Below are 18,465 nucleotides of genomic sequence, written 5' to 3'. Positions count from 1 at the left end.
ATGCTCTCTTTCTTAGTGATACTGGCGATTGGTGATCGATTGGTATAATGCGCTTTTTGTCTCTTAGGGACACTGGTGATTGACTGGTGATCGATTGGTCTAATGCGCTCTTTCTCTCTTAGGGACACTGATGATCGATTGGTCTAATGCGCTCGCCTTTAAATAGCACTCACATCTCACATCTGTCAGCCTGAGTTCGAGTCTTGGCTCGGCCAATGTGGGTATGCGAGAAAGCTTGCCGGTAACTTCCCGTGGTTAGTGGGTTTCCCAGTGTTCTTTCTCTACCAGATATAATGGCGTCATCTGACAAATGGCAGTAAATCCAGAAAGCAAGCTATCTCCTTCTCTCAGCTTCTTCCTGGTCCTTTGTATCATACTGTATTAATAATTTCTCTGTACTTCAAAACTATCTTCTTGTCTTTAAAGCCCGAACATTTGACAATTGCATGTTTGGATTACGCTTCTAGTATAGACGTGCGCGTGTTTAATTGAACCATGCATTGACAGCATATACATTTCCAGTCAGTATTTCGAAGGTGTCGCTGGTTATCCTGATACGGATTTAGAAATAGAAATAGTAGTAGCATTTTGTGTTGTGCACATGTCTAGGTTATCAGTCATGGAGACTCGGATGTCACTTTGTGGTATAAACAGCGTAGAAGAGGCATCGAGACTCGGTGTCACTTTGTGGTGTAAACAGCGTAGAAGAGGCATCGAGACTCGGTGTCACTTTGTGGTGTAAAAAGCATAGAAGAGGCATCGAGACTCGGGTGGTTCATGTTGTGTAAATAGTGTAGAAGAGGCATCGACACAATTGACAATGCTAAAATTATGTATGATGGTCTAGCATAAACTGAAATATTCTTCCGCATGTGGAAATAAAAGTTTCCCACTGAACGTTCCCAATGTGTCAAAGATTATTTTCCCCAGACCTTTTGTATGGCATTTAATCTATACGAGTAAAAGCAAAGAAAATAGGAGGCGACTGTAACAGCTACCGGATATAACGTAATGGGTAACTGAGCAAGCTAGAAAACTACCAAAAATGTAATAATAATAATAATAATAATAATAATAGCAATGCATGCCATTTTGTTAATACTATGCCTGCTAACAGAGGTTATCATTCCCAGGTCTGCTCACCCAACTTCCAAAACAGCAATCTTTCATTCTGCTGTCCCTTTCAGTTGGAGACCATATGTATTCACCGGCTAACTCGAACTGACAAACCCCACAGAAAATCGTGAATTAAACCGGATCGGCAGTGACAAGTGTTTATCTCATACTTCCATGGGAAATCCAGTCCATTCATTTAATACAACCCCTAACCCACTCCATTTCCCAATAGAGATTACATTCGACCCAAAAACTTGGTAACGCACACATACTGATGTCGATGTTTTGGCCCGATAGTGGCAATACACATGGAATGGTGGCGATTTTTATGGCCATTCGAAATAGTCCATTTTGTTGCAGGTTTAGCTAGACATCTTTCTTCATTTTAAATGAAATAAGTATTTATTGCATCCAAGAGAATTCAATTACGTGTGATAAATAAGAAATAAGTATTTATCTCAACAAATAGTACTACATTACGCGAGAAATAAAAGAATATTACGCTTAAGTCATGATACGTTTAACTATTTGAAATTAGGATAGGTGTGTGTGTGATTAGGATTTTTAATGGAGCTTTAAAAACAAATTTCAGTCATATCGCTACGATGTCTGCAGTGTGGCAGTTTATAATGATGTCTAGCAGTGGGGCATCATGCTGCAGACATGTAGCATGATGTCCCACCCATTCCATTCACATTATCCTGACACAAGGCCGACTAGTCCTAACACTAACCTCTTAACGCTCAGCGCATAGCGAGGCAGCTGTTAGTACCATTTTTGTAAGTCTTTGGTATGACTCGGCTGGGGTTCGAATCCACGAGGTGGACGCTCTAACCACTAGGCCACCGGAGCGGTCACGAAATTAGGAAAAGAAAAAAAATAAGGTGTATACAGGTTGAAACGGATTGCCATATTCACGCTCACTTCTATATCTTGATTGCAATGTATACTATACACAGGTAATTAGTTAGGTCGACAGGTAGATACGTTATTAGGTGGGTCAACAGGCTGATAATCGCGGGTCATGCCAGCACTGAACTAAGACGCCTCACTTGAGAAACATGAGAATTATAAATGTTGACAACGTGGTTAGGTTTGAGATTTTATAAATTTGTTTGTTTACCACAACCTACTAGTTTTTCTTTTTCTTTCTTTATTTTTTTTTTCTTTTCTTTTTTTGCTGGAGTAGTTGTTAAAACATGAAAACACAAATATAAGAAAAGACCAGATATAGTTAAAAGAACATGGAGCAAATAAAGATTAAGATAATAAGAAAACGAGAGGGAACTAAGGAAGAAGTATCTTTGTAAGTATTAATTAGTTTTAACAACGTAAGCTTCATTATACTAACCTGCTCCTATTTTTTTCCTTAACTTCAAGCGTTAGTTAGTATTAACAACATCTTAGACTTTAGTTATACTAACCTGTCCCTAATTTCTCTTTAAAATCGCAAGTGCTGTATCTAGTTGGCATACAATGAAGGGGCGTCTCTTCTGTATGTTCCGTCACGGAGATCCATGAATTATGTGTATTTCAAATATTTGAAAACTTTTCTCACAACTATATCTCCAACGAATCTTGTCATTTTTGTCATTCGGTGATGTAGGAAACTTGCGTAAAAATATGCCAATAACAAGTATGAACGGGCACAGTAATAAGTACTTGCTCCATTGACTGTATTTACCTACTTAGCTTTTTGGTCACTGCGAATGTCACGCACTACGTCCTCACACTGGTAAATCGGTGACAAAAGCTACCGAACCACAATACTCTCCGGCTATGATTTTCGCTGACAACCAGATTAGACTTTACCACGGCGAAGACTATATTAAACAATATAAAAGTATTTACCTTAAGGGCATGTATAAAGAACAAATAATGCATTCACTATGTACAAAAGTTTGGAATTTCCGTTCAACAAAAGTTACGACATTAAATCTTTGGCATGATTGACTATTTTTGACCATTACAACACGTATCGCCCCACGACTACTTTAAGACATGAAGGTTGCTATAAAAAAGATTTCCAACAGTTACACTGCGTCTTCGAGTACGTTCTCTGACATATATGCAAATTCGGTTGCATTATTTGCTGAACAGGAAAAAACAATAGGATTATTTATCAAAGCAAATCACATGACGAACACACACGAAAATACTAGAAATTTATAACATAATATCACACACCTATGGTGTAACGCATGATATCACAAACATATCACGAAACACATGATATCACTGTTCATCATTCAAAATCTCGAGCAGACGTATCAAACATTCGGACAATATGTGATACCATCAATATACATGAAGACAACACTGTTGTAAAGGAATGTATTATGATGCAGGAAAGTAAGATACGAAAACGATCATGGAGTGTACAATAGGTGAAGAGAAAAATGGGACATTAAGAATTATCATAAATTTCATGTGCAGAGTAGAATCCTATCATTTAATCAGATTGAAACGACAACAGTGGTGTCCTTAGGCAAAACATTTCACTCCATTTGCAGAAGTACTAAATTAACATGTTTGTGTTGATGTACTATACAATACCAAACCAAACCAAAAAACGAATCATTCGCACTGATTGAATGAAATTATTAAGGTCCACAAATGTATAATTACATATAAACTGCGAATTAGACTGGATATACATGTATCGATGTACACTGATACTAAATATAAAATGCATTTTAGCAAAGGCACACGTCCCATACACATGTACACAATAAAAGCAAATGTTGAGAATGTAACATCTATTTTTGCGGATTTTCCGGGTTAATAAAATGTGATATATCAGATCACGGACTGGTCAATCTGATTAAAATCAAATCTCCGCTGTCCTACGCGAAGTTCAAAGGGGTCGTGTTCAGGTGACCGTTCAACGAAGAGTCAATGAAAATGCAGCTTTAATAAATCTGAAGTCAAATCAAATCATTCAGCACACATTGAAACACTTCAGGCACACTACTCAATCTCTCAAACGCGAGGATATAAGACTTCATCTGATTGGATAATACACTTAAAGATCATGGTAATAACGTATGTTACACAGACAAACTTACTGATGTTCCATGGAAAGCAAACTTTGAAATTAGATTGCTTATATTCCAAAGAGAAGGGCAAGAATGAATCGGTTCCGCAACCATTCGAGAATCACGTTTACTATCATACAACTTTCAGATCACCTGATATGGATACACCGATACCACTGCCTCCAAACGATTACATCTATACACATTACAATGAAATTAAGCAACATGAGTTTAGTAAAAAATAACGGTAGACCTGGATGCAAGGAAACTAACAGATCAGATACAGTCCCTAGAGAACAGCAATTAAAAGACACCATATATGATATGCCACAACGAAGAAAAGGCGATCTTGCAATGTGGACCCATAATTATAAAAGGCAAACGGCCACGATAGTGAATCACCACTGATAACTAGAAAGATCAAAATAAATCTGGAGGAAATATAAACTTCAGGACTTCCTATCAAACTTCCTTTAGAGGAGACAGCAGAAATGTTATATCAGCAATTTGAGATAAAAATACACAACTCCAGAATTGCACTATACAAGGGTTACCAAATACAATCGGGAAAGTTGACACTGAAAAAGAGCAGACAAGAAAAAATAAGGACCTGGTATACAGGTTACATATACCACAGGAAATGCAACAGATCAGGATCAACAGGTCATGCGCTAAGACAATTCCCTGTAGCGGAAAGAAGAAACGAGAATGAAGCACGTAGAGAGTAAAGTACAAGTAATAATACACACAAGTAAACTTATTAATCGTAAGACGACGAAACAAGAGAAATACATGACTAACGGTGAAACTCCAAAGTGAAGGGAAACAACCAAATTCCGAAAAAGCATTAAACCACAAAAGAAGTGTCACTAAAGGGTGCAGCAGGCAAAGAGGACACGATAATCCTCAGAAAATAACCAGAAACTGAACAAAGAATCAAAGGGATACGCCTTCAACACGATAAGCCTCAGAAAATAACCAGAAACTGAACAAAGAATCAAAGGGATACGCCTTTAACACGATAAGCCTCAGAAAATAACCAGAAACTGAACAAAGAATCAAAGGGATACGTCTTCAAAAAGAAAAGTAACCAGCCTAATGAAACTTTGAAGAAAAAACAAAAAAAAAAAAAACGCCTCCAGCAGAAACAGACAAGAATGAGAAAAGAATACTATCGTTTTGACTATGAAAACACATTCATTCCAATGACAGAAACAGAAGAAACAAATAATACCAACGAAACTACGAAGAGTTCCTCGATGAAATATCAAGCATACAACAGGAGGAAAAAACCCACAAAATTTATATATAGTACACAAAGCAGATACACAACAAAACGAAACTGGATGAATATGAGAGAGACGGAAATGCACTCACGCACTCTCCAAAAAAGGTTACAGAATAATTATTTATAACCTTTGCGACTGTGATCCTTAGGGCCCACGTATAAAAAAGAGCAAAACAATATACAAAAGGATTCAAATTTTAAACCTAAGACAAAACTAAAAACCTCAGCTAACAAAGCTTCTGAAACTATATTTATAGGGAAGAAGGGGAACGAAACCCTACAAGCAGGAAAATCGGACCTGAAACCCTAAGTCCTAGAAAACGTTAATAGTTAGAAGAAAAAAACAACAGAAGAACCTCGATCGAAATGTATTTTGTATTGAAAATAAAGCCTTCGGGCATTTAAAAGTTACTAAAAGGACATCTCTAAAGCTCGAATCAGCCATATATGCTGGTAAGGTGTCTACAAATGAGATTGGGGAAACAAGGGAGGGCCTATAAAGCCTCAGCAACGTATGCGATATGACGCCGTTGCCCCCTGAGTATCCTTCGGGCTACAGGAAATTGTACAGTCAATGTGTCCAAGAGAGAGATAATGAACAATAGTGTACATAACCAGTATTTAATCACGAGTCCAAAACGTTTTGAAAGAACCCGAATGAAAGGTCACAAAAGTTGTACAGTTCTGTAGAGCTATCTTTGAAAAATACATCAGTAAAATTATTCAAAATCAAAGTCATGTGATGCAGCGTAAACGCTTTTAAAATATTAAACTGAAAGCAGTGCTGACCGTCACTGGCTTTTGATAATACTTCATAGAAATTGAGCCATTATATCAAACTAATATATTTAAAATTTTACTAGGGGGCACTATTAATGCCACATTTAAAATACTAATGGGATTTATTAAAGCCGTATTTAAAAGGTACGGGAGAGGGGCACTACTAAAGCCGTATTTAAAATAGTACAAGGGGGCATTATTAAAGCCGTATTCCAAATACTACTAATGGGATTTATTATAAACCGTATTTAAAAGGTACGGGAGGGGGGCACTACTAAAGCCGTATTTAAAATAGTACTTGGGGGCACGACTAATCAGCAATGACAAATTTAGCAGGATACTGACTTGGTAATGTGTGCAAAATGCAGACGTAGTAATATGTGTAAAATACAGACTTAGTAATGTGCGTAAAATCCAGACATGGTAATGTGTGTAAAATGCAGACTTGGAAATGTGTGCAAAATATAGACTTGGTAATATGTGCAAAATGCAGACTTGGTAATGTGCGTAAAATACAGACTTGGTAATGCGCGTAAAATACAGATTTAGTAATGTTTGTAAAATACAAACTTATTAATGTGTGTAAAATGCAGACTTGGTAATGTGCGTAAATACAGACTTGGTAATGTGTGCAAAATGCAGACTAGGTAATGTGTGCAAAATGCAGACTTGCTAATGTGTATAAAATGCAGACTTGATAATGTGCCTAAAATGCAGACTTGATAATGTGCCTAAAATGCAGACTGTGTAATGTGTGTAAAATGCAGACTTGGTAATGTGTGTAAAATACAGACTTAGTAATGTATGTAAAATACAGACTTATTAATGTGTGTAAAATGCAGACTTGGTAATGTGCGTAAATACAGACTTGGTAATGTGTGCAAAATGCAGACTAGGTAATGTGTGCAAAATGCAGACTTGCTAATGTGTGTAAAATGCAGACTTGATAATGTGCCTAAAATGCAGACTTGGTAATGTGTGTAAAATGCAGACTGTGTAATGTGTGTAAAATTCAGTCTTGCTAATGTGTGCAAAATGCAGACTAGGTAATGTGTGCAAAATGCAGACTTGCTAATGTGTGTAAAATGCAGACTTGATAATGTGCCTAAAATGCAGACTTGATAATGTGCCTAAAATGCAGACTGTGTAATGTGTGTAAAATGCAGACTTGGTAATGTGTGTAAAATGCAGACTGTGTAATGTGTGTAAAATGCAGACTTGGTAATGTGTGTAAAATTCAGACCTTGATAATGTGTACAGAAATAGAATAAATTAAAACTGACTAACTATGTAACTGGTTTAACCAGAATCACTGACTATCGTGCTCCTGCTCGTTTTGGGGTTGCTTGAATACAAATATTCAACGAGTTTCCATTCGCACAAATTTCTATTATTTTATGCAAATATTCAATGAGTTTCCATTCGCAAAAATTTCCATTATTTTATGGAAATATTTAATGAGTGTCCATTCGCACAAAATTTCATTATCTTATGCAAATATTCGTGCATTATAAATACAATATTCAAGACGAACCAATACACAATTCTGAAGAGACAAAACCCTAGTTTAGATTGTTTGGGTAAATCTCGAATGCAATTTTTACACAAGAATCAAACATATACAAGTCTATTATCATAACGATGTAATGTCAACCCTCTCTTCCAGCCAGAATCCCTAAGATCGCAAAGAGCGAAAAGGAACATGGTTTCAATTAGAATGATTCGAGCTGAAACGCTATTTCAATTAACGCAAAACTAATATGACATTCAATGTTTTGAAATATCAGAGCAAGGCCCGAATAACAAAAAAATAAAAAACGCCTTCAAGCAATCAGTTAAAGGCTGATGACTAGCATGCATCAACTAGTCATATGTGACAACCAACGAAAGTGAAGACCTGTGCAGAGAGCGCTATACCCAAGTCCAGGATTGTAGAACACGGACAATGAGTCCAACACTCTGTTGGCATATCTTATGTTAGGCCCATAACACCTTTATTTATAGAAATCATTGTGAATTTAACATTCACTAAAAATAGCTTTATTAAAAAAACCATAAGATGCCAATTTTTAGGTTCTTTGATAGTAATATAAACGATAGAAGTATCTGCGGTAGTATTGTATGCGATAGCAGTAATGTAACAGTAGTATAGGTGAGAGTATTGAATGTGATGGCAGTAATGTGACATTAGTATTTTCGGTAGTATTGTATGCGATAGAAGTAATGTGGCAGTATGTGTGTGTGTGTGTGTGTGTTTGATTTTTAACGCTGCTTTAACAATTTTTCAGTCATATCGCTACCATGTCTGCAGTGTGGCACTTTATAATGATGTCTAGCACTGGGGCATCATGCCGCAGACATGTAGGATAATGTTCCACCCAGACAAATTATCCTGACACCAGTCCGACCAGTCCTAACATAAACCTCTTAATGCTGAGCGCCATGCGAGGCAGCTGTTAGTACCATTTTAGTAAGCCTTTGGTATGACTCGGCCGGGGATCGAACCCACGACCTCCCGCATCCGAGGCGGACGCTCTAACCACTAGGCCACCGGAGCGGTTGATGTGGCAGTAGCATATGCGGTAGTATTGTATGCAATAGCAGTAATGTGACGTTGTTATTGTAGGGTTTAACGCCATGTTTCAGCACACGATAGGCTGATTATACATGGCAGCCAGTATTAATGGTGGAGGAAGAAACCTGGAAAACCCCGGAAAGAACCATCGACCCACGAGAAGCTACTGGCAAGGTTTCTAACATACCCACATTGGCCGAATCCGAAACTCGAACCCACGCATACAGAGGTTTAATGTGACAGGAGCATATGCGGTAGTATTGTATGTGATAGCAGTAATGTGACATTAGTATAGGTGAGAGTATTGTATGTGATAGCAGTAATGTGACATTAGTATAGGTGAGAGTATTGTATGTGATAGCAGTAATGTGACAGTAGTATAGGTGAGAGTATTGAATGTGATAGCAGTAATATGACTGTAGTATAGGTGAGAGTATTGAATGTGATAGCAGTAATGTGACAGTAGTATAGGTGGGAGTATTGTATGTGATAGCAGTAATGTGACAGTAGTATAGGTGGGAGTATTGAATGTGATGGCAGTAATGTGACTGTAGTATAGGTGAGAGTATTGTATGTGATAGCAGTAATGTGACTGTAGTATAGGTGAGAGTATTGTATGTGATAGCAGTAATGTGACAGTAGTATAGGTGGGAGTATTGTATGTGATAGCAGTAATGTGACAGTAGTATAGGTGCGAGTATTGTATGTGATAGCAGTAATGTGACAGTAGTATAGGTGAGAGTATTGTATGTGATAGCAGTAATGTGACAGTAGTATAGGTGAGAGTATTGTATGTGATAGCAGTAATGTGACTGTAGTATAGGTGAGAGTATTGTATGTGATAGCAGTAATGTGACTGTAGTATAGGTGGGAGTATTGAATGTGATGGCAGTAATGTGACTGTAGTATAGGTGAGAGTATTGAATGTGATATCAGTAATGTGACTGTAGTATAGGTGAGAGTATTGTATGTGATAGCAGTAATGTGACAGTAGTATAGGTGAGACTAATGAATGTGATGGCATGATATTTAATAACTCTTTGTTCGTGTGTATTATTGTGTGTTTTGATAATTTTTAATGTAGTGATGCAAAGATTCTACATCTTCGTCAAATGTAATCAAATACAGAGAAAAATTACCTTACGAAAAAGAGCATCTACGTTTAAAAGGTGTTGTATAGTACAAACAATATCATTTCTACCAAAATTGCAAAGATACTTGTGAAGAGTTTATCCAATGTTTAAAGCAATAATAATAATAATAATAATAATAATAACCATTCTTTAACCAGCATAACGCATTTGGTCATCATCAATCTTCATAATTGGTTATGCTGAAAGTAAAAACAAGTCTGACACATACAAGGGTATACTCATATCGTAAGCCTGTAAAGCCATAACTAAGCCATACCCGTTATGGTTTAATTTGACTTTACCGCTATAGTTAATCAAATTTAACTATTACCTCTAAAGTTACCAAATACAATAGTATTAACTGTATAGTTAACAAATTCAACAGTATTACCTGCATAGTAATTAAATTCATAGGTATTACCTGTTATAACGTAATCGAGCTATTACCCTTTGAGATCAAATGGGATTTGAGAAATAAACACGTGAGTGACAATGGACAAAAATATATTATCCTCTCGTACTAATGAGTGAAAAAAAAACAACAAAAAAAACAGGACTCTGAAATAATTACAAGAGTACAGAGTATGGACCCAATGGAAAATAATGAAGAACAAATAACCAATTATTTGGAATATTCAATAACACCATGACATTGTCTCAGATAGTCAAACACTATCATACCTCTTGTCTCGTTAGTCATCCACTACACTGACAGTACTCTTTATTGTCAAACACTATGACATTTCTCTTCTAGTCATACTGACATTTCTCATACATAACGCCCAGGGGCGTATTAACCATTAAGCAGACTAAGCATGTGCTTAGGGCACTAGGGCCAAAGGGGGCACCACAAAGTTGAGATAAGGGTGAAAAGAAAAAAACGAATGAAGATTTGTAAAAAAAAAATTGATAAAACTAGTGCAAATTGATCATAATGTTCTGTTTCTTGATCATGGTGCACCCTAGGGTTATCTTCCCAGGTGTACGTGGAAAGGAGCGGGGCACCAAGATTTGTCAGTGCTTAGGGCACCAGTGAGCCTTAATCCGCCCCTGATAGCGGAACTATTTACTTGACATTTCATATGATGGTCTTGACCCGCTTTCCCGGATCGGTCACTTTAACCAACCAGGCCTTCCATGCACACACACGTTGGCACTTCTGGCGATCTTTCATCTCTACTTACCACAGCGGTCTCTAGCTACATCTATAGTTAGCCCGCACCCAGTTATCCACACCTAGTTGGCTGAATACGAGAAAACAACTTTCCAAATAATCTGTTTTCTGATTATCCTTCAGAATAATAACATCTGAGCGTTTCAAACGAACCAATACCAACACACCTGACATGTTTTCTTATGTACGACCTTCTGTACTGTACGAAAAACATACCACTGATTGGCTCAAGAAAGTGATATACCAAAACATGTATATATGAACATCTTCAGTATTAGTTCTAATAGCAACAAAAATAAACTACGAACAGGAGTACTGCATATATGTCTATATACTAATATGAACCGTACCATCTCTCGCAACCAACTTAGATAAGCCATACACTCTTGGTGAATTAAACTAAAAGTATGATAAAACAATGCAAGCCTATATTATAATATTGAACGTGTTTTGCGAAACTGAACATTAATGTGAACTAAAAAGAATATAACTCAGCCAACTTGTCTCAAACTAGGCAAATCATAATGGCGACCACGCCCCGACAGATAAACGTACAAAGAACTTCCTTCTAATGGCTGTCCCGGTCAAGATCCCTATATATATATATATATATATATATATATATATATATATATATATATATATAGTCGCGCGCGATAACATATATTATGCACGTGCCCCTCAAGCAATGTAGTCGTCACACGATGCAAGGGAAAAGTATATTTACAAAAATACTACGATGCGCCAAACACGTCACCTTAATAATACTGGAATCTGTGATGGTCTAGCCAAGCCATACCAGGTATTTCGTAACACCTGTATAGTAATAAACTTCAACAATATTACCTGTAGAGTTATGAAATTCAAAGGTATTATTTTTATAGTTATTAAATTGAATAATGCTACCTGTGTAGTTATCAAATTCAAAGTATTACCTGTATAGTTATCAAATTCAAAATTGTTACCTGTATAATTATCAAAATCAACAGTATTATCTGTATAGTTATCAAACTTAATGGTATTACCTGTATAGTTACCAAATTAAACAATATTACCTGTATAGTTATCAAATTGAACAGCATTAATTCTTTAATTATAAAATTCAACAGTAATACCTCTATAGTTATCAAATTCAACAGTATCACCTGTACATTTATCAGTTTAACAGTATTACCTGCATATTTATCAAATTCCACAGTATTACCTGCATATTTATCAAATTCCACAGCATTACCCGTATAGTTATCAAATTTAACAGTTTTACCCTTATAGTTATCAAATTTAACAGTTTTATCCATATAGTTATCAAATTTAACAGTTTTACCCTTATAGTTATCAAATTTAACAGTATTACACTTATAGTTATCAAATTTAACCTTATTACACTTATAGTTATCAAATTTAACAGTATTACACTTATAGTTATCAAAGTTAACAGTATTACCCTTATAGTTATCAAATTTAACCGTATTACCCTTATAGTTATCAAATTTAACAGTATTACCCTTATAGTTATCGAAGTTAACAGTATTACCCTTATAGTCATCAAATTCAACAAAATTACATTTCTTATGGATCATTACTATGACACCTGTATTCTGTGACTGTGTATTTATCACTTGTAAAATAACATTAAAAGCTCGACAAGAAAATTAATAATATCATCGATATATATGTACTAAGATTCGTTTAGGACAGTGTTTTATTAAGTAATTGTTATTTTTATTTTCATTGAAATGATATAACAGTCTTTATGAGTTTGATCTGGCGAGATATATAGATCGATGTATCCTTTTGAGGTTACACTTATTATCGAGGTCTCCTTTTTGAGGTTACAAGGTTTAATCGAGGTATCCTTTTGAGGTTACAAGGTTTAATCTAGGTTTGCTTTTGAGGTTGAAAGGTTTATTTGAGACTGGTCCATCACATCGAGAATTAGCAACTTTTTATTCATTCGATTCATAAATGTTTGGTTTTATTGTTTGCTTTATTTATTTATTATTTATTTATTTATATATTTTTTCATTAAATTTTTAATTTATTGAGGGAGGGTTTGGCTTATCTTATTGGTGTAATCCTATGAGTCATGCTTTTTATATGATACTAATCTGTACCCAAAAACTCTGGGATTATATCCAGTCCTACTGATTATTTTAATACCGTCTTTAAACTTACCCGTCTTTTTATTTAAAATATTTTTATCTTTATTACACTTTAATCAAGCTCAAAGTTTCTTTATGAAGGCACTCGTTCCTAATGTACATTAAACACAATTCGTCCTTTTGACAATTTTCAACAACTCGGAAATCACTTTTCCGTTTGTTTAGATGAGGTCGCGTGCATACATTCTCTCCAAACGATGGTCGTGAATATTCTCTTCAAAACAAATAAAATAAATAACAATAAAAATGAAAAAATATTAGAAATATTGTCAGCAATATAATTTAATGAATCTGTTTTATCTGCAATGACAATACCTTAAATTATGTCACGAACAGCTTTACATCATTCAAACAAATACGATACAAGCCTGATACAAAACATGACACAAACATGATACAAAGCATGACACAAGCAAGATACAAAATATGATACGCAATATGACAGAAACCTGATACAAACCAAAGCATTACACATACATGACACAAAACATGACTCAAAATGATACAAAAAAAAATAGATATACAACTTACATAATTTCATATTAGTCGGTCGCTACGCTTATTCTTATTGTTACCGTCACTTACTTTTACCAGTTGTAAATTTAAATGCAGTGGTGCAAAATCTAAGCAAAGGGTAATGCACAAAATTGTCCTATGTACATAGGATACAGCACAAATCTATCCTATGTACATAGGGTACAACACAAAACTGTCCTATGTACAGAGGGTACTGCACAAAACTGTCCTATGTACATAGGGTACAGCACAAAACTGCCATATGTACATAGGGTACTACACAAAACTGTCATATGTACATAGGGTACTGCACACAACTGCCCTATGTACATCAAACGTTAACAGTGACAAAGCGAAACCAATCAACTACACTTAGCGCATTGGAAGGGCAGAGGACGTATTCGCTTATGCCATGAACTCAAAGTAAAAAAGAATCCTGTAACTTTGGTTTGAGTAGCATTTGACATATTTTAGCTAGCACTTAGCCTTTGTATTCTCTGTTAGGATCGGTGGAACAGTGCACATATCAGTAATTATTTACACTATACTTTATGGATGGCATTAAAACAATATTTCCAGCAATAGCCCCCCCCCCCTCATAAAAACATCACTGAATCGATCATATTTCATGATATATCCGTCCAATATTACCAAATAATTAATATCGCTAACTACAGTCCAGTGTTTTGGTAAAATAGAAAATTCAGGCGTATATTTATATAAATTCAATTTCATAAAGACTTTATTAATCTTAACCCAATTCCCCACTAAATCTTCCACGCCTCTTTCCTGATAATTTGTTAGCATGCATGTGAGCACTTAACTATAGCCAATTATATCCCAGTCCGCTTTATCATTCGGGTGGATAAGTATTCTATCCATCAACAGAGCAATTAACCACGTACAGAGGTTTGGAGTTTTCTCTCGTGAAATATGATCTCTGGTTGAGGTTACGTTATTTCAAGGGTCGCCAGTCTTACTCATTAACGGAGCACACCTTATAAAATCAACTTATATTTACCCTCATTCCATTAGAATTAGTTGCACATTTTGTTTAATTTATGCTGAAAATATAATGGAAAATCGTTGTAAATCGATGTTTCGACAATTAACATGTAATGAAAAATGCTGTAAATCGACGTTTTGACAATAAAAATGTAATGGAAAATAGCTGTAAATCGCTGTTATGACAATTAAAATTTGTATATAATGTCTGCAAATAACTGATATCAGGCCCCGATATCCGACAAGGTTTCTGTCCACATGTAATCCTCTTGATATCGACGGGTACTAAGAGTTTGACTGACGTGCAGCGAACATTTTATTATAGACGAAACGTCAGAATATTCAATGAATCATACCAGATCGATTCTATAATTCAATAATACATACCAGATCGATAATATAATTCAATAATACATACCAGATCGATTTTATCATTCAATAAAACATATCAGATCGATTTTATAATTCAATAATACATACAAGATCGATCGTATAACTTGCCGCATAAGAACTCTCGAAAAATGAAATATAATAGCAAACTACAAGTTTGCAAACTACAAGTTTACATTTAAAGTTATTAGAATTTTCTTTCATACCAATTGTGCAATAATTTGACCGATGATAACAATAGGAACAAAACTCCTTGCCACACCCCTTTCATACAATTGCTTCTCTGGACCATCTTCATACATCATCGGGCACCATATAAGGTAAACGTCACCAAGTATTCCATCTCTTTCACTGTCATATATTTTACGCGACAAAACACAGGTGTTTCTTTTTTCATATGGCAAGAAAAAAATTAGTAGATGTGAATAATATGTTATAAGGCGTACTTAGTATTTGGTTGAAACAGTATTTATGTACAGAAATCCTCGTGGAAAGTATCGAACAACAAATACATATTACTGAGCAACAAGCTTGAGGTTATTTAAAGCTATCTGCCCTTTAACAATAAAAGGCTGATATGATTAATGAAGGTGTAACATGCTTCCAATGTATTGAAAGAAAACTGAACATATAATACTGTAATACTATCAGACAATAACTTATACAAGTTTACATCATGATACCGTTTCTTTTCACGTCAACAAATATAAAGGAAAGAAAAATATGAAGATGTCCGCATTGACGGGAAGGGTGTGGGTGTAGATAAAGGACGTTTAACTTTAGCACGTGTGGTATATATTTATGGTAATAAAACACGTACCTGTGATACAACAGCTTCATGTGAAAACGTAACTAGTGATAAATAAATTTCTTAATTGTAATTATGTACTGATGGACTTCCTTGACAATCTCTTTGTTGACCTCAACCGACTGCAACGGATTACCTTTTATTAAGAAGGTCCTATTGTTCGATTTCTGAGGGTAACACAGTGTGTATAGTCATAAGAGAAAATGCTTGCGGTGTCTGAGGGTAACATAGTTTGTACAGTCTCAAGAGAAAATATTTTTGGTGTCTGAGGGTAACATAGTTAGTAAAGTTTTAAGAGAAATTGCTTACGGTTTCTGGTTTACAGAATGAACCTATTGCTAGAGACCACATGCTGTTTGAAAAGATCGTCCATTAATAAATTGAAACCAAATCGAAGTCTGTGCTAGTCTTTCTGCTTGATAGTAATAGGGTTAATGACTTTTTATATAGGCATAGCTGGTATTTGTTAGGATACCGTAGGATAAAGTGTGCAGGGACAACCCTGTAATAATGTTACTGGCTATAAAAAAGCATCCATGTATGAAATCGTCAAAATATTTAATTCATCATTCACCGTCTAGTGTCCCAGTGGTAAGGTTTGCATTTTGTTGATCATAACGGCACTTCTAACACATTCATGTCCATTTCATGCCAAAGAAACGGGAACTAGGGGCCTATCCCTAGCACACACCGAGGCCGACAAACTGGGCTAGCCTGGATGGACACTGAACTCACGACCGTTGGATTACGAATCAGACCCTAAACCAATTAAGTGACCGATGCTGCACCAAATGATATGAACAAATAAACACTCTACTTTAGGATGATAAAGGCTTTCCAGCTTCATAAAACGGCGAATACTGAATTTGGCAAACGTTCAAAATACTGTTGTTATGTATATGTATATTTTATTTAATTTATATTTATATCAATCGTTTGATTGTTATGACTCTTTTATAAAAAAAATATTCCATTATATGTTAAAGCAATGTAATTTTGTTTACAGGAATTTTACATTTTCGAGAAATTAGTTTGACTTGACTGTTTGTTTCGTAAACACCTAAAAATAGAACTTTGTATCTTTATGCTGACCTAGTTCCTGACCTTGATGCAGAATTAGTAACAATGTGAGCAAGCAACTGTTTAAAATTTATTCTTATTGTGTGATTTAAAGAGTGAAATCGATGCTGTCCTGGGAGCACGTTATGTAAAAATTCTAAAATGTTTTGGAAAGTGATCACGCGACCCTCGTACGGGTATCTGTTTTGCTCAGTAGCTACCTCGAATACCGATGTTTTGAGAAATAATCTCAGTTTGGCTTTTAAACACTTAGATAGCAAGTTTTTTTCCTGTTTTGACCAGTTGGAGATACATTTTAATTTTTCTTCAAATTATTTGGATTCTAAGAGATTAGTTCCTTTCTCTCGAGAATGCCTAAGTGTCATAAAGAATTCTTGGACAAAGACATTTATTGAAAATTTATTCGGAATTAAAACACCGAAATATTATTGTTGTGGATTAACGGCGAACTGTTGACACATCAGTACCACACTGGCTATAGCATGCGTCATCGCCTTCCATTTTCGATTTTGGCTAGGAACTTAAACTCAAATCCATTAGAACATTTTATTACAAGGACTACTACTTTTCAAATCTTGGAATATTCTTGGATTATTTTTCGATTTGGTTCTTAAAACCGTAAGTTCTTTTTTCCATTTTTACCTTGTTTTTCTAGGGAAATAAATTATTTGCTAAATTTGACAAAGCTTGTTGTCTTCACTCTTTCCTTGTTGCATTTATTAAGAGCCTAAACGTAACACCGTAGAATGTGGCGAGAGACCTAAATATAATAAGGATGTTGAAACAGTCCTAATTATAAACAAATACCTTGGAACAGTCATAACAACTGTGCCGGATTATATTAGTAGCAAAATAAAGCATTTTCTACAGGCCCCGCGCTTTAAAGGACCTGGCGTTAAATGCTTACAAACTATCAATTACCTATATGTAAATAATGCTATTACTGAAACGTCAGATATATTTGTCGTAATATCTGGTGTTAATATCTGGTGTATAGCAAATGAAAAGATACAACTGCTTTACTATGCAAGTTAAAAATATGTGATTTAATATTTGTGTTTTTTGAGAGAAAAAATGTTTAGTGCCCTTTATAACTTATGCTACAGGACCCGCACTAGCTTAATCCGGAACATATACAACGAAATAATATCGCTACCATGTCTGCAATGTGGCTGTTTAATGTGATGTCTAGCACTGGGGCTTCATGCCGCAGACATTCAGTATAATGTCCCACCCAGTCACATTATCTTGACACCAGGCCGACCAGTCCTAACACTAACCTCTTAATGCTGAGCACCTAGCGAGGCAGCTGTTAGTACTATTTTTGTAAGTCTTTGGTATGACTAAGCCGGGTTCCGAACCCACGACCTCCCGCATTCTAGGCGGACGATCTAACCACT

At 35.5% G+C, this 18,465-nt stretch overlaps 1 protein-coding gene across 10 annotated transcripts in view; it reads right to left on the bottom strand.

Moving 5' to 3' along the window:
- Positions 1–18,465, bottom strand: part of LOC149780351 (beta-1,3-galactosyltransferase 1-like) — an 84,579-nt gene that overhangs the window by 39,237 nt on the left and 26,877 nt on the right. The window contains exon 1 of one of the 10 annotated variants that reach the window (XM_089937241.1): positions 2,541–3,232. The exons of 8 other annotated variants lie outside the window; for them this stretch is intronic. Coding sequence is in view for 1 of the 2 variants with exons in the window: in XM_089937237.1 (XP_089793363.1) it covers positions 2,541–2,589 (49 nt within the window). In the remaining variant the exon portion in view is untranslated. Of the gene's footprint in view, positions 1–2,540; positions 3,233–18,465 lie in introns of those variants that run through there. One more of the 10 variants, XM_089937237.1, reaches the window with a different exon arrangement.

The sequence above is a fragment of the Sinohyriopsis cumingii genome, chromosome 16 (genome assembly GCF_028554795.1).
Source record: "Sinohyriopsis cumingii isolate HCF-2022 chromosome 16, ASM2855479v2, whole genome shotgun sequence".
NCBI classification, from domain to species: domain Eukaryota; kingdom Metazoa; phylum Mollusca; class Bivalvia; order Unionida; family Unionidae; genus Sinohyriopsis; species Sinohyriopsis cumingii.
This window is presented reverse-complemented; position numbering and strand designations above follow the sequence as displayed.